The sequence below is a fragment of the Bubalus bubalis genome, chromosome 6 (assembly GCF_019923935.1).
Source record: "Bubalus bubalis isolate 160015118507 breed Murrah chromosome 6, NDDB_SH_1, whole genome shotgun sequence".
Classification (NCBI taxonomy): Eukaryota; Metazoa; Chordata; class Mammalia; order Artiodactyla; family Bovidae; genus Bubalus; species Bubalus bubalis.
In genome coordinates, this window is record NC_059162.1 from 42,396,203 (window position 1) to 42,413,043 (window position 16,841).

General features: G+C 36.7%; 1 protein-coding gene and 1 long non-coding RNA gene across 3 annotated transcripts in view; one reads left to right on the plus strand and one right to left on the minus strand.

The window, feature by feature from the left end:
* Positions 1-15,813, plus strand: part of DPH5 (diphthamide biosynthesis 5) — a 39,886-nt gene extending 24,073 nt beyond the window's left edge. For both annotated transcript variants that reach the window (XM_006049820.4, XM_006049819.4), the window contains exons 6-8: positions 11,020-11,059; positions 12,987-13,090; positions 14,718-15,813. In XM_006049820.4, coding sequence (XP_006049882.1) covers positions 11,020-11,059; positions 12,987-13,090; positions 14,718-14,941 — 368 coding nt within the window. In that variant the 3' untranslated portion in view covers positions 14,942-15,813. The remainder of the gene's footprint in view (positions 1-11,019; positions 11,060-12,986; positions 13,091-14,717) is intronic.
* LOC123334042 lies at positions 12,764-13,887 on the minus strand. Its single transcript, XR_006551785.1, has 2 exons — positions 13,783-13,887; positions 12,764-13,156 (listed from the first exon to the last, which is right to left on the minus strand). It is a non-coding gene; the product is annotated as an uncharacterized LOC123334042 (long non-coding RNA).
* Positions 15,814-16,841: the final 1,028 nt, after the last annotated feature.

The following is a 16,841-nucleotide window of genomic DNA, read 5'->3' on the forward strand; positions in this document are numbered from 1 at the left end:
CAGATCTTGAGAAGTGTAAGCCAGATCAAGGAACTATCTGAAAATGAACTGACCCCACACTGTTCACAACAACATCAGAGAAAGTCCTAGATATATTTTTACTATTATCATTTTTTAAATAAAAAAAAATTTAAGTCCTCTATGACTCCTTTAATTTTCATTTTTATAACCTACTATTTGCAGAAAAGAGGCCCTATTTTTTAAAGCAAACTTCATATATTTATATTTAATAATTTTTGTGACTTTGTTTTTTTCTTTAATATTGTATTTTTGAGAATCCAACCTCTACCCTAGATTTTTAATCTTTGCTTTTTGGTATTTGTTATCAATTTTGTACCTTTAAGGACCCAATCTTCAGTACCTGTTTTTACTTGGGAATGAGATTACTGGCTTGACTGCTCTCTCCCGCTTTGGACTCTCCTTTCTCTCCACTAGGTCGCCTCTATCTCCTTCCTCCCCCTTCTCTTCTCTACCCAATGCTGTGAATCTCTTTGTGTGTTCTGGATTGTGGAGAACACTTAGGGAACTGATTACTGGCTGGATCTGTCTCTCTCTTTTTGATTTCCCCTCTTTTCCTCCTGGTCACCTCTGTCTCCTTCCTCCCTCTTCTCTTCTCTGAATAACTCCGTGAATATCTGTGAGCGGTCCAGACTGTGGAGAGCACATAAGGAAGTGATTACTGGCTAGCTTGCTCTCTCCCTTTTTGATTCCCCCTCTTATCCTGTTGGTCACCTCTATCTCCCTCTTCCCCCTTCTCTTCTCCCTGTAACTCTGTGAACTTCTCTGGGTGTCCCTCACTGTGGAGAAACTTTTCATCTTTAACCTAGATGTTTTATCATCAGTGCTGTATAGATGGGGAAGTCTTGAGGCTACTGTAAGAATAAGATTGAAAACCAGAGGCAGGAGGCTTAAGTCCAAATCCTGAGGACACCAGAGAACTCCTGACTCCAGGGAACATTAATCAATAGGAGCTCATCAAAGCCTCCATACCTACACTGAAACCAAGCACCACCCAAGGGCCAAAAAGTTCCAGAGCAAGACATACCATGCAAATTCTCCAGCAACACAGTAACATAGCCCTGAGCTTCAATATACAGGTTGCCCAAAGTCACACCAAACCCATTGACATCTCAAAACTCATTACTGGACACTTCATTGCACTCCAGAGAGAAGAAATCCAGCTCCACATACCAGAACATGGACACAAGCTTCCCTAACCAGGAAACCTTGACAAGCCACCCGTCCAACCCCACCTACAGTGAGGAAACTCCACAATCAAGAGAACTCCACAAACAACCAGAATACGGAAAGGCCACCCCAAATACAGCAATATAAACAAGATGAAAAGGCAGAGAAATACCCAGTAGGTAAAGGAACAGGATAAATGCCCACCAAACCAAACAAAAGAGGAAGAGATAGGGAATCTACCTGATAAAGAATTCTGAATAATGATAGTAAAAATGATCCAAAATCTTGAAAACAAAATGGAGTTACAGATAAATAGCTGGGACACAAGGATTGAGAAGATGCAAGAAAGGTTTAACAAGGACCTAGAAGAAATAAAAAAGAGTCAATATATAATGAATAATGCAATAAATGAGATCAAAAACACTCTGGAGGGAACCAACAGTAGAATAACGAGGCAGAAGATAGGATAAGTGAGGTAGAAGATAGAATGGTAGAAATAAATGAAACAGAGAGGAAAAAAGAAAAATGAATTAAAGAAATGAGGACCTCAGAGATCTCTGGGACAATGTTAAATGTCCAACATGCGAATCATAGGAGTCCCAGAAGAAGACAAAAAGAAAGACCATGAGAAAATACTTGAGGAGATAATAGTTGAAAACTTCCCTAAAATGGGGAAGGAAATAAGCACCCAAGTCCAAGAAACCCAGAGAGTCCCTAACAGGATAAACCCAAGGCGAAACACCCCAGGACACATATTAATCAAATTAACAAAGATCAAAAACACAAAGAACAAATATTAAAAAGCAGCAAGGGAAAAACAACAAATAACACACAAGGGGATTCCCGTAAGGATAACAGCTGATCTTTCAACAGGAACTCTTCAGGCCAGCAGGGAATGACAGGACATACTTAAAGTGATGAAAGAAAATAACCTGCAGCCCAGATTACTATACCCAGCAAGGATCTCATTCAAATACGAAGGAGAAATCAAAAGCTTTACAAACAAGCAAAAGCTGAGAGAATTCAGCACCACCAAACCAGCTCTCCAACAGATGCTAAAGGATCTTCTCTAGACAGGAAACACAGAAAGGATGTATAAACTCAAACCCAAAACAATAAAGTAAATGGCAATGGGATCATACTTATCAATAATTACCTTAAATGTAAATGGTTGAATGCCCCAACCAAAAGACAAAGACTGGCTGAATGGATACAAAAATGAGACCCCTATATATGTTCTCTACAAGAGACCCACCTCAAAACAAGGTACACATACAGACTAAAAGTGAAGGGCTGGAAAAAGATATTCCACGCAAATAGAGACCAAAATAAAGCAGGAGTAGCTGTACTCATATCAGATGAAATAGAATTTAAAACAAAGGCTGTGAAAAGAGACAAAGAAGGACACTACATAATGATCAAAGGATCAATCCAAGAAGAAGAGATAACAATTATATATGCACCCAACATAGGAACACCGCAATATGTAAGAGAAATGCTAACAAGTGTGAAGCAACAGTTAGAACTGGACATGGAACAACAGACTGGTTCCAAATAGGAAAAGGAGTATGTCAAGGCTGTATATTGTCACCCTGCTTATTTAACTTATACACAGAGTACATCATGAGAAACGCTGGGCTGGGGAAGCACAAGCTGGAATCAAGATTGCCAGGAGAAATATCAATAACCTTAGATATGCAGATGACACCACCCTTCTGGCAGAAAGTGAAGAGGAACTAAAAAGCCTCTTGATTAAAGTGAAACAGGAGAGTGAAAAAGTTGGCTTAAAGCTCAGAAAACAAAGATCATGCCATCTGGTCCCATCACTTCATGGGAAATAGATGGTGAAACAGTGGAAACAGTGTCAGACTTTATTTTTTGGGGCTCCAAAATCACTGCAGATGGTGATTGCAGCCATGAAATTAAAAGACGCTTACTCCTTGGAAGAAAAGTTATGACCAACCTAGATAGCATATTGAAAAGCAGAGACATTACTTTGCCAACAAAGGTCCGTCTAGTCAAGGCTATGGTTTTTCCAGTGGTCATGTATGGATGTGAGAGTTGGACTGTGAAGAAAGCTGAGTGCCAAAGAATTGATGCTTTTGAACTGTGGTGTTGGAGAAGGCTCTTGAGAGTCCCTTAGACTGCAAGGAGATCCAACCAGTCCATTCTGAAGGAGATCAGCCCTGGGATTTCTTTGGAGGGAATGATGCTAAAGCTGAAACTCCAGTACTTTGGCCACCTCATGCGAAGAGTTGACTCATTGGAAAAGACTCTGATGCTGGGAGGGATTGGGGGCAGGAGGAGAAGGGGACGACAAAGGATGAGATGGCTGGATGGCATCACTGACTCAATGGACGTGAGTCTGAGTGAACTTCAGGAGTTGGTGATGGACAGGGAGGCCTGGCATGCTGCGATTCATGGGGTCGCAAAGAATTGGACACAACTGAGCAACTGAACTGAACTGAACAAGTATGAAAGGAGAAATTAACAATAACACAATAATAGTGGGAGACTTTAATACCCCACTCACACCTATGGATAGATCAACTAAAAGAAAATTAACAAGGGAACACAAACTTTAAATCATACAATAGACCAGTTAGACCTAATTGATATCTATAGGACATTTCACCCCAAAACAATGAATTTCACCTTTTTCTCAAGCGCACACAGAACCTTCTCCAGGATAGATCACATCCTGGGCTATAAATCTAGCCTTGGTAAATTCAAAAAAATAGAAATCATTCCAAGCATCTTTTCTGACCACAATGCAGTACGATTAGATCTCAATTACAGGAGAAAAACTTAAAAATTCCAACATATGGAGGCTGAACAACACGCTGCTGAATAACCAATGAATATCAGAATATATCAAAAAAGGAATCAAAATATGCATAGAAATGAATGAAAATGAAAACACAACAACGCAAAACCTGTGGGACACTGTAAAAGCAGTGCTAAGGGGAAGGTTCATAGCAATACAGGCATACCTCAAGAAACAAGAAAAAAAATCAAATAAATAACCTAACTCTATACCTAAAACAAGTAGAAAAGGAAGAAATGAAGAACACCAGGGTTAGTAGAAGGAAAGAAATCTTAAAAAATTAGGGCAGAAATAAATGCAAAAGAAACAAAAGAGACCATAGCAAAAATCAGCAAAGCCAAAAACTGGTTCTTTGAGAAGATAAATAAAATTGACAAACCATTAGCTAGATTCATCAAGAAACAAAGGGAGGAAAATCAAATCAATAAAATTAGAAAAGAAAATGGAGAGATCACAACAGACAACACAGAAATACAAAGGATCGTAAGAGACTACTATCAGCAACTATATGCCAATAAAATGAACAACGTGGAAGAAATGGACGAATTCTTAGAAAAGTACAACTTTCCAAAACTGAACCAGGAAGAAATAGAAAATCTTAATAGACCCATCACAAGCACAGAAATTGAAACTGTAATCTGAAATCTTCCTGCAAACAAAAGCCCAGGACCAGATGGCTTCACAGCTGAATTCTACCAAAAATTTAGAGAAGAGCTAACACCTATCCTACTCAAACTCTTCCAGAAAATTGCAGAGGAAGGTAAACTTCCAAACTCATTCTATGAGGCCACCATCACCCTAATACCAAAACCTGACAAAGATGCCACAAAAAAAGAAAACTTCAGGCCAGTATCACTGATGAACATAGATGCAAAAATCCTTAACAAAATTCTAGCAAACAGACTCCAACAACATATTAAAAAGATCATACATACATCATGACCAAGTGGGCTTTATCCCAGGGATGCAAGGATTCTTCAATATCGGCAAATCAGTGTAATACACCACATTAGCAAATTGACAAATAAAAATCATATGATTATCTCAATAGATGCAGAGAAAGCCTTTGACAAAATTCAACATCCATTTATGATAAAAACCCTCCAGAAAGCAGACATAAAAGGAACATACCTCAACATAATAAAAGCTATTTATGACAAACCCTCAGCAAACATTATCCTCAATGGTGAAAAATTGAAAGCATCCCTAAAGTCAGGAACAAAACAAGGGTGCCCCCTCTCACCACTACTATTCAACATAGTTTTGGAAGTTTTGGCCACAGCAATCAGAGCAGAAAAAAAATAAAAGGAATCTAGATTGGAAAAGAAGAAGTAAAACTCTCACTGTTTGCAGATGACATGATCATCTACATAGAAAACCCTAAAGACTCCACCAGAAAATTACTAGAGCTAATCAATGAATATAGTAAAGCTGCAGGATATAAAATCAACACACAGAAATCCCTTGCATTCCTATACACTAATAATGAGAAAATAGAGAAATTAAGGAAACAATTCCATTCACCACTGCAATGAAAAGAATAAAATACTTAGGAATATATCTACCTAAACAAACTAAAGACCTATATATAGAAAACTATAAAACACTGGTGAAAGAAATCAAAGAGGACACTAATAGATGGAGAAATATACCATGTTCATGGATTGGAAGAATCAATATAGTGAAAATGAGTATACTACCCAAAGCAATCTATAGATTCAATGCAATCCCTATCAAGCTACCAACCGTATTTTTCATGGAGCTAGAACAAATAATTTCACAATTTGTATAGAAATACAAAAAGCCTCAAATAGCCAAAGCAGTCTTGAGAAAGAAGAATGGAACTGGAGGAATCAACCTGCCTGACTTCAGGCTCTACTACAAAGCCACAGTTATCAAGACAGTATGGTACTGGCACAAAGACAGAAATATAGATCAATGGAACAAAATAGAAAGCCCAGAGATAAATCCACGCACCCATGGACACCTTATCTTTGACAAAGGAGGCAAGAATATACAATGGAAAAAAGATAATCTCTAACAAATGGTGCTGGGAAGATTGGTCAACCACTTGTAAAAGAATGAAACTAGAACACTTTCTATCACCATACACAAAAATAAACTCAAAATGGATTAAAGATCTAAACGTAAGACCAGAAACTGTAAAACTCCTAGAGGAGAACATAGGCAAAACACTCTCCAACATACATCACAGCAGGGTCCTCTATGACCCACCTCCCAGAATATTGGAAATAAAAGCAAAAATAAACAAATAGGACCTAATTAAACTTAAAAGCTTCTGCACATCAAAGGAAACTATAAGCAAGGTGAAAAGGCAGCCTTCAGAATGGGAGAAAATAATTGCAAATGAAGCAACTGACAAAGAAGTAATCTCAAAAATATACAAGCAACTCCTGAAGCTCAATTCCAGAAAAATAAACGACCCAATCAAAAGATGGGCCAAAGAACTAAACAGACATTTCTCCAAAGAAGACATACAGATGACTAACAAACACATGAAAAGATGCTCAACATCACTCATTATCAGAGAAATGCAAATTAAAACCACAATGAGGTACCATTTCACGCCAGTCAGAATGGCTGCGATCCAAAAGTCTACAAGCAATAAATGCTGGAGAGGGTGTGGAGAAAAGGGAACCCTCTTACACTGTTGGTGGGAATGCAAACTAGTACAGCCACTATCAAGAACAGTGTGGAAAAACTGGAAATAGAACTGCCATATGACCCAGCAATCCCACTGCTGGGCATACACACCAAGGAAACCAGAATTGAAAAAGACACGTGTACCCCAATGTTCATTGCAGCACTGTTTATAATAGCCAAGACATGGAAGCAACCTAGATGTCCATCAGCAGACGAATGGATAAGAAAGCTGTGGTACATATACACAATAGAGTATTACTCAGTCATTAAAAAGAATACATTTGAAACAATTCTAATGAGGTGGATGAAACTGGAGCCTATTATACAGAGTGAAGTGAGCCAGAAAAAAAAAACACCAATACAGTATAATAACACATATATATGGAATTTAGAAAGATGGTAATGATAACCCTGTATGTGAAACAGCAAAAGAGACACAGATATGTAGAACAGTCTTTTGGACTCTGTGGGAAAGGGCGAGGGTGGGATGATTTGGGAGAATGGCATTGCAACATGTGTATTATCATATGTGAAACGAATTGCCAGTCCAGGTTTGATGCATGATACAGGGTGCTCAGGGCTGGTGCACTGGGATGACCCAGAGAGATGGGATGGGGATGGAGGTAGGGAGGGGGGTTCAGGATGGGGAACACATGTACATCTGTGGCAGATTCATGTCAATGTATGGCAAAACCAATACAATATTGTAAAGTAAAAAAAAAAAAGACATTTAGGTTGTCTCATGTACAAAGTTCTCTATTATTCAATAATATATAAATTTGTACATTATCAGAACCCCAATTAATATGTCTCTTTAAAAGAGAAGACTGTAGAAAAGTTTTACTAATGGTTAGCATTTCTTATAGGGTAGAATTTGGAAATTATGTAGAGCAAAGGTTAACAAACTACCTCTGCTGGATCAGATCTAGGCTACCACCTGTTTCATAAAGTTTAATTGGAACACAGCCACGCTACTTCATTTATGTATTATCTATGTCTGTTTCATGCTACAATGGCAGCAATAAGTAGTTTTGACAGAGACCTTGTGGCCTTCAGAACCTAAAATATTTACTACCTGGTTCTTTACAGAAACGTTTACTGACTCCTGATCTAAAGTAAAATTCTGCCTAATGTAATGTACACCCTGTATTCCCCAGTGATTTTCTTTCCCATTACCTTGTGTAACTTCTTGTCTTACCATTCATCTGAATTGTTTTATTAACTCGTTGGTTTTCTTCTTTACTTCATAAGAGCAGGGACTTTGTCTTACTGATTCCTCTTTCTAATGTCTAAAAGTGTAGCACAGTGTAGCTGTCCAACAGATATGTAATAGAAGTTAATTGGTTAACGTTTACTTTTAGTTTCAGACTTGATCTTATTACCCATTGTCATAGAAAATCTTTAATTCTTGCTAGTTCATTCAGTTCCAGCTAGATTACATTCCTTTTTAACTCCAGTAAGAGTGACACCTAATTAGTTCTAGATCTAGATCAGGCCATGCATGCTTCTCTGGTATTTTTTTTGGCTTATGCCTGAATCCCACAATTTACTGGTATGATAATGCTTTCTTATTTTAGTTAATTATCAGTGTAATTTAGTAATTCATTATTAGCTAATTAGCTTTATAGTTTTGTGTTTGGATTTTCCATGTGGAAAGATACTAGTCTCCCTCTTTAGTAGTTCTTATTGGCAGAACTTATTTTGTGGTTCTTGTTAATTCATGTGGAATATGCCATTAAAGGTATCCATCGTGTTATCTTAAACTTGGAGCCAATTAAGGCCAGTGCTATGTAGAAAGTCAAAGGAGAATGATGCAAGAGATACAGGCATTTAAAAAAGCTTTTATTAAAGGCAGAGGTAGAAATATATGCAACTGAGGGATGACAAATAGGGATTCATTGGAGCTCAGATATGAAGTGTGTGTGTGTGTGTGTGTGTGTGTGTGTGTGTGTGTAAACAACAGAACTGAGTTTTTAAAACAGAATGGGGATAAAAGTAGTCTTAAGAGGCAAGCTACCTGTGATAACATCTTCATGTATCATGAAAAAAATGGAGGAAAGGGGGGAAAATTGGAATTATCTTTTGGAAGCTTTGAAAGGGCAGTTAGAAATTCAGCTCACAGTATTTATGAAGTATTTATGCCACTGTGGAGTTAGGTTCTTCTGGAATACCAAGGAAGTATTAGACCTGGGTCCTGCTCTCAGGATTTTGAAATCTAGTTGGAACTAATGTGCTGTGTACCTGAAAGTTGAGAGAACAATTAAGTTCTATTGTATGTAGAGGCAGGAAGGACAAACCAGAACTTTGGCTCTTGAACTTTCTCTAAGAGCTGCTGCCTCTTTTCTTGGCTTTCCTGGGAAAAGACAAACAAGGTTAAACAATATATCTTCCTTGCTCCATTAACAAAAACAGGAACAAGGTGTGAAGTATAAGATATCATGATTCTGACTTCGCAAACCATAGATCTCATCATTTAATCACCTGGAGTTCTCATTATTTTTAATTAGTATGTATTTATTGAATGCCTGCTCTTATGGGCCATACCCTGTAAGGATTAGTGAGAATATGTCATGGTAAGAAACCATAGAGAATTTAAAAATTTACTTGGAAAGGCAAGACTAATATATATGATGTAATTGGAGATTAACAAAATATAGCACTAATTGTATGTCTGTCTCAAAGGACAAAAGAGCCTTTGGGAGGAAGTCTGTAAAGGTTTCTGAAGGAGTTGGGACTTTTACTCCACTTAAGAGGTAGATAGTTTAAATTGAGCTGTCATAGTAGAGCCACATGAACAAATTTATTCAGTAGAATTTATGGTGTATCTGCTAGGTATTCTACATTATGCTAGGTGCTGGTACTAAAATGAATAAGAGAAGCTTACATTCTAGAAAGTAGAAAGGAATAAATATGGCCTGTGTAAATACAAGGTAAGATGAGTCTGGCTTGAATTTATTCACTAATACAGACTTACATTAGTGAAGAAGCATTTGCCCATAAAAATTCTCCCCAGCCCTCTTCATTTTTAAAATAAAATTCTATAGAATGTATCATTTAAAAAGTGAAAAAATGGAAAATATTAAAAACTTAACTATCACAAATAACATTTCAGAAGCTCAAGGTGAATGCATTAATAAATGTTTACTTTTTAAAAACGATCACAACTATTAGGTAGAGGAGATCTAAGTTGATGTTTATATCATTAATTGTATTGCAGGCCATATTTCAATAACAGGTATACATATTTCCTATATGTGCCATACAGTGAAAATGCCTAAATAATGAATTTCAAACCTGAAAAATATATTCATTGCTGGTTCTAAGAACATTTAGAATATATGTAAGGGATTATCTCTAGAGCATTTTCCAAGCAAATACTTAGTATTCTTTGTAAGAAAAACTTTTATAATCACTTGAGAAAGTTTATAATCACTTGAGAAAGTTGTCAAAGTCTATCAAAAAGACCACTCAGTTACACTATATTTATTTTTGCAGTAACAAACTTTGGCCGAACCATTTGTTTTTAGCATGTACAACAGGAAGCAGCTGTTGCTCTTGCTGTTGTGTACTGAGTTCCTGTGAGGATGTAGAGTGATTCTGCTCTTTTACCTTCTACCAGATTGTTTAGCTGAGCATCAGTGATTACAAAGCATAAAGAATCAAATCTTTGTGATGTTTGCATCATCAAGCTTTATGAGAGCAAGGGCTATATGTGTTTTGGCTGTTGTGGCTACCAGTCCATGCTTGGGAAATCCCCATTAAAGTATGAATATTTGGTATTAAAATGTTTCATAAGTTACTGGCATGTCTTACCATTCACACAAAAGCGAAAGTCTCTTCAATATGTGGTAAGAATTTTCTTTTATTTACATTACATGCATTTAAGCTTATATTCCAGTGCCTGAAAAATAGGTAAGAATAGGAACATGTTAAAAAGAACTTTCCAGTTGGGTCTGTGCAGTTACCAGCTAATAGAAATGAACACAAAGATTTTGATTAGCTGTTAGATAGTGTATATGCCAATATTTGTCTAACTCTTTCCTGTCTTCTTTTCCAAGAGGAAATTCAGTCCATTCAGGATGGTCTCAGGGCCAACCTCATGTTTGTTTTCTAACTAATGATCTTTATACAACCACAAGCTTCCATTCTTCTTTATATTTCCTTAAAAATGTGGCCAGATACAAGTGTGAGGGAAGATTGTCACAGACTCTCAAATTAGCATTTTAGAGACTTGAGAATAATATTTACCAAAAATTTAGGTGTTTCAGCTGAAGTTTACATGTAGGATTTTGGGTAAAGTACTTAATTAAAATAGAACTATCTTTTTTTGCTTCCTACAGACATCAAAGTAAAGGAGCAGTCTTTGGAAAATCTAATCAAGTAAGTTCGTATGCTGAGAATGCTTAATTCTATTTTAATTCCATGGACTATAAGTTCTACTTAAATGACATAAGTTCTAAAGATTTTTGAAAATCAGTTTTCAGTAACAGTGCAAAATTTAACACTTTCAATCTTATGAAATGTTAAGCAGTATGATAGAATAGAAATAGCAGTAAATTTCATGGGTTCAGTATTGAGAACAGTGGTTGGCACCTAATAGGCACTCAATAAATATATGTGGAATGAGTTAATTGAGACTCAGAAAACATGGGTTTGAGTCATGAGTTGGACTCTGGTTATGTGCTCTTGGGAAAGTTACTTCCATTTCTGAGCCGTATTGTCTTCAATTGTATTTTGGGGGAAACAACCCCTTTTTACTTATAGATGCAGTGTCCCATACAGTAGCTGCTACCCACATATAACTTAACGAGAGCTTTAAATACATATGACTAATGTAACTGAGGAATGGAATTTATAATTTAGTTTTAATTAATTTAAAACTAATACTCAACTAAGTAACTAGATAACATTTAAGTATATTTAGAACAATTCAATATGTAAATCTACTTTTACAACCATGAATTTTATGATCTGAATACGGATCAAGTATTTCCAGTGAAAATTTAACATTTGAATTAAGATGTGCTAAAATATAGAATACATTCCAGATTTCAAAGACTTAGTACAAAAATGATGTATAATAATTTGTATAGGAATAAATGTTGAAATATAACATTCTGGATATATTGGGCTAAATAAATACATTATTAAAATTAATTTTGTCTTTTTTTACTTTTGTTATTGTGGATACTATTGAAAATTTTAAATTCTATTTGTGGCTTGCATTGTATTTCTCTTAGACCTGAGTTACAGAATTGTTTTGAGAGTCAACAAAATAATCTATATGAATTTTTTTGTAAACTGCAAAAGCAGTATTTTGACCATTGAGCACATTTGATAGGCTTTTGAGGCATATGGAAGTAAACATATCTTATCCTCCAAGACTTTGAGATATTTATTGCTGTAGTTTACTTTTCTTAGAGGAAGATATGAAAAGAGGAATATGTGGTTTAAACATGGTAATAAAAATGAACCCTATAAAATCGGATTAGAGTATAGAACAAATTTCTACTTATTTTGAATTATTTTTGCCTAAAGTACCACTTTGAATAAGAGTAAGTAGAGACATTACTTTGCCAACAAATGTCCGTCTGGTCAAGGCTGTGGTTTTTCCTGTGGTCATATATGGATGTGAGAGTTGGACTGTGAAGAAGGCTGAGCGCCGAAGAATTGATGCTTTTAAACTGTGGTGTTGGAGAAGACTCTTGAGAGTCCCTTGGACTGCAAGGAGATCCAGCCAGTCCATTCTGAAGGAGATCAGCCCTGGGATTTCTTTGGAGGGAATGATGCTGAAGCTGAAACTCCAGTACTTTGGCCACCTCATGCGAAGAGTTGACTCATTGGAAAAGACTCTGATGCTGGGAGGGATTTGGGGCAGGAGGAGAAGGGGACGACAGAAGATGGGATGGCTGGATGGCATCACTGACCAGATGGACGTGAGTCTGAGTGAACTCTGGGAGTTGGTGATGGACAGGGAGGCCTGGCATGCTGCGATTCATGGGGTCGCAAAGAGTCAGACACAACTGAGCGACTGAACTGAACTGAACTTTGATTTAAGCATTTATCTTTAAGTTGTTGCACTTATTTCTGCCAACATTTCAGTGAGATGAGAGAGCATTTGAAATAGGACAATGAAGAAAGCTTAAGAAACTAAAGGTAATTGATATACTTAAAGTGAGTAACAAGTGGCAGTTTCAAACAGAATATAGAATGTGGTAATTGAGTATACCTGGGGGAATAATTACATTAAAAATGTATTATGTAATTTCATGGCTAAGAACAGTGGCATCTACTTTTACACTTACAGGGGAAGAAAGATCTATGAACCTCCTCGGTATATGAGTGTCAACCAAGCAGCCCAGCAACTTCTGGAGATTGTTCAGAATCAGCGAATACGAGGAGAAGAACCAGGTACTCAGGAATCTTAAAAGGGCTCTCATATTCCCCTCATGCTGCATTGAGATGAGTATGTAACATCTGAAATACACACATGCATTACCAACACCACTGAAGTGAGTCAGTGTGTTTGCGTTCATTTTTTCCTTATCATTTTTTTCATCTTTCCCTTAAATCTCATAGGCTGAAAGTTCTACTGAAAGAAAAGTAATGGATTTCTTTCTAGTAATATTAATATTATTCTAGAAAGTAAGGATTTTTTTTTCAAATTAACTATAAATCAGATTCTATGTAAAATTATAGCTTAGTATAAATATTTTGGTGAAATACAGAACCTCCATTTTAGCCCAAGTCTATAGTGAGCTCTATCCTGCAAAAGTATACTTATTCTTCTTTTTCTCATTCTCAACACTGAGCCAGGTATAGTTGTTTTTTCAGGATAAAGACAAGAGAATTTACCCTTGCATTCTTAATATCTAGACACAGTAGATGTGCTATATAATAAAATGTTCATTGTCAATAGATTTTTATTGAGAGGTTCTTAAATAAATCTGTCATTATATTCTGTTACAAGGTGCTGACTGGCTTTGAACACATATTTCTTGATGGAAAAGATACACAAAGAGATTCTTTAATAACCACTGGCCTCCGTAGGCCTTGTTAAAACCATGAAACATATAACCTGCAGGGGTGCTCTATCCCCATACCTTTGTGCAGAGTTCCTTACATTCCTGCTTGTCCTTGGAGAAGTCATTTGCCCCATTTTGGTCATTTTTCAATCAGGACAGCTTTTCCAACTAAAGAAAATCACAAAAGGGTCTGCTAAAGAGCAGACACACGGGAATGAATAATGAAGTTCACTAATGTATGTTATTTCAAACTTAAAAGCATAAGTAATGTCATAATGTCTTTCTTCAGGGCTATATAGTTTACTAAGTACTTTATATCTATTATCTTAGTCCTTAAACCACCATTTATGAAGCATAGTTTTCCCATAAAAAAGAAGAAACTGAAGGTTTGTCATACAGCTGAATGGTCAAGTACAGACTCAAATCTATGTATTTATCTCATAATCTTCTGTTTTTTCCGGTATATCTTGGTCAATGCAAAAATATCTCAAACATTTTATTTACAGTATAAGCATGTAATAAACACTGTCCACTCAGAACCTAGTTAAAGACAAATGCTATGTGATAGAGTATGGATACAGGTAATTATTCATCAAGTCCTAAAATTTTAAACTAAAGTAAGTCTTTGGAATTCCGAAATGGTAAAGTTAGGAAGTACTACTTTACTTTAAATGTTAGGTAGTACAAATGGAAATGGCAACCCACTCCAGTGTTCTTGCTTGGAGAATCCCAGGGACAGGGGATCCTGGTGGGATGCCGTCTCTGGGGTCACACAGAGTCAGACACGACTGAAGCGACTTAGCAGCAGCAGCAGCAGTGCAAATAATTTAGAAAAGCCTTAGATAAATCAGCAGATAGTATGTCTATAATGAGTGACTAAAGGAGATTTAATATATTTGTGACTTATTTGGGACTTCTTTAAATGTATTTTTGGTACTAGTGTTAGTTTGAGTGGATTCAGGATAATGCATTTACTGAATTGAATGGTGGCATCTTTGTTTTTCTTTTAATAGCAGTCACCGAGGAGACACTCTGTGTTGGCTTAGCCAGGGTTGGAGCCGAGGACCAGAAAATTGCAGCAGGCACTTTGCAGCAAATGTCTACTGTGGACTTGGGAGGACCATTGCATTCCTTGATTATCACTGGAGGCAGCTTGCATCCACTGGAGATGGAGATGCTAAGTCTGTTTACCATACCAGAAAATAGCTCTGAATCCCAAAGCATTGGTGGACTCTGAATACAGGCATTTTCTATTGTGAGATGTTAATTTCAGTCATATATACGCATACACATATTTGTATAACAAATCAAACAGGTCTTTTGGTTTACCTAATAAGTATACATTGAGTGACCAAAAAGAAAGATATTCCAACAGTGCTTGGTTTCCTGTGTCAATGAGTTTTTACCCTGTGATATCATCAGTTATTGCTGCTATTTTGGCAGTTTTTCAGGATGAACATACGTGGAACAGACCAAATTGGAGAACTTACAGCTAGATAGCCATAGACAGAATCATTTAAAAGCAATGTCTGTTTATGAAACCAGTTTATACAAGATAGAACTTTCTTCTTTAAAAAGTCTGATGTCCTGACTGCGAGATACATTGTCCTGACAGCATGTGGTATTAATGCATATAAACAGAGATGAGAAGAATATGTTACCAGCCAACAGTCCCACTTACTTAGGGCTCAGCTGAGCACACGCCACAGAATGACATCCTTTTGCTTTGCTTTGTCTTGTTTAGCTGACGTCCTAATTATGTGCCTCATATTCTGCTGTATTTTGGAGGTTATATAATTATTGAATTATAAATGTTCAGCCAGCCATATACAGTTGCTGTTTGGTTTTAAATAGCATCTTTCACATCCACACTGAAAAGTGGAAAATTTGCTGACTACAAAATAAAATTTTTAAAAATTTAAGCTTGAAGACAACAATAGATTGGTCAAGATTTGTCATATCACTTAACAGTTAATATGCCTCCATATGCATGCAAGTAGCCACATTCTTCTTCCTAGTTGTAAATCACACTCCATTTATTATGTTTCATGACTATGAAGTGTTACACTTTTTGTCAGTTCAAAATAAAAATAGCCTTGCTCCATGGTAGTTTAGTTGGTCTAACTCTGATTTCAGTTGACCCTTGAACAACACAGGTTTGAACTGTGTAGGTCCACAAAATACATACCAAGTACTGCACAGTCTGGTCGGTTGAATCTGCAGTTGGTTGAATCCATGGATATGGAACCACAGATGTTTTCAACTGCATGGAAGGGTCAGTTCCCCTAACTCCTATATTGTTCAAGGTCAGTCAACTCTGTTTCCATGGCCTAATCAGTTTATCTGACCTCTTTGCTCAATAGATTCACTAAAAGTTGAGCAACTACTTCCCTCTTTTCTGGGAGCAACAATTAATAGGAGATTATTTTGAGTTAATTCATTTGAGATAAAAGATATTTTAATATATATGAACCATTCTACTTTCAATCTGTCAGATGCAAAATAAGAGAGACCCAAGGACATTTAAGTAACAGTTCTGTATTTTTTTTTTCTAAAGCATTAAATTAAACAGTGAAGAATTATAAAATGAAGGACTTCTGATTTGGGTAGTGGTGGAATAGCTTGTAATGTACAAACTCTCCCAATGATAAACTCTGGGAAAATATAATAAATAACTGTCTAAAGGCACCAAGGAGTGACCAGAAGTAGTAAGAGAACTATAGTTACATGATTTTTCCCTCAGGGAATTTACCAGTCAGTCTAGTGAGTGGGAGGCTAGAATGGAAGAGAAAGTTTCAGTCTTAATGACTTGAGTTGTTGGAATTGGCTGCTGCTGGAGGAGCTGTATACTGAAGGAGAAAATTCTAGAAATGAAGGTGGCACGGAGGGAGGAGACTTCTAATCTGCATGATTTCCTCTTAAATCTTTGGCTAACTCTGGCATTGTGCGTGTGCAGGGAAGACTCCAGTGAACCTGGTGGAAAGCTGTAGCTGGGAGGCTGAAAAAGCTGAGCAGAGATTGTTGCTCTCTGTTGCAAGAGAACTCAAGAGTTTGAATCCCAACAAGTTAGAAAGCTTGTACCTTAGACTTTGCATCAAATCCCTAGAATGGTTGTATATTAGCAGTAAAGGCTGTGC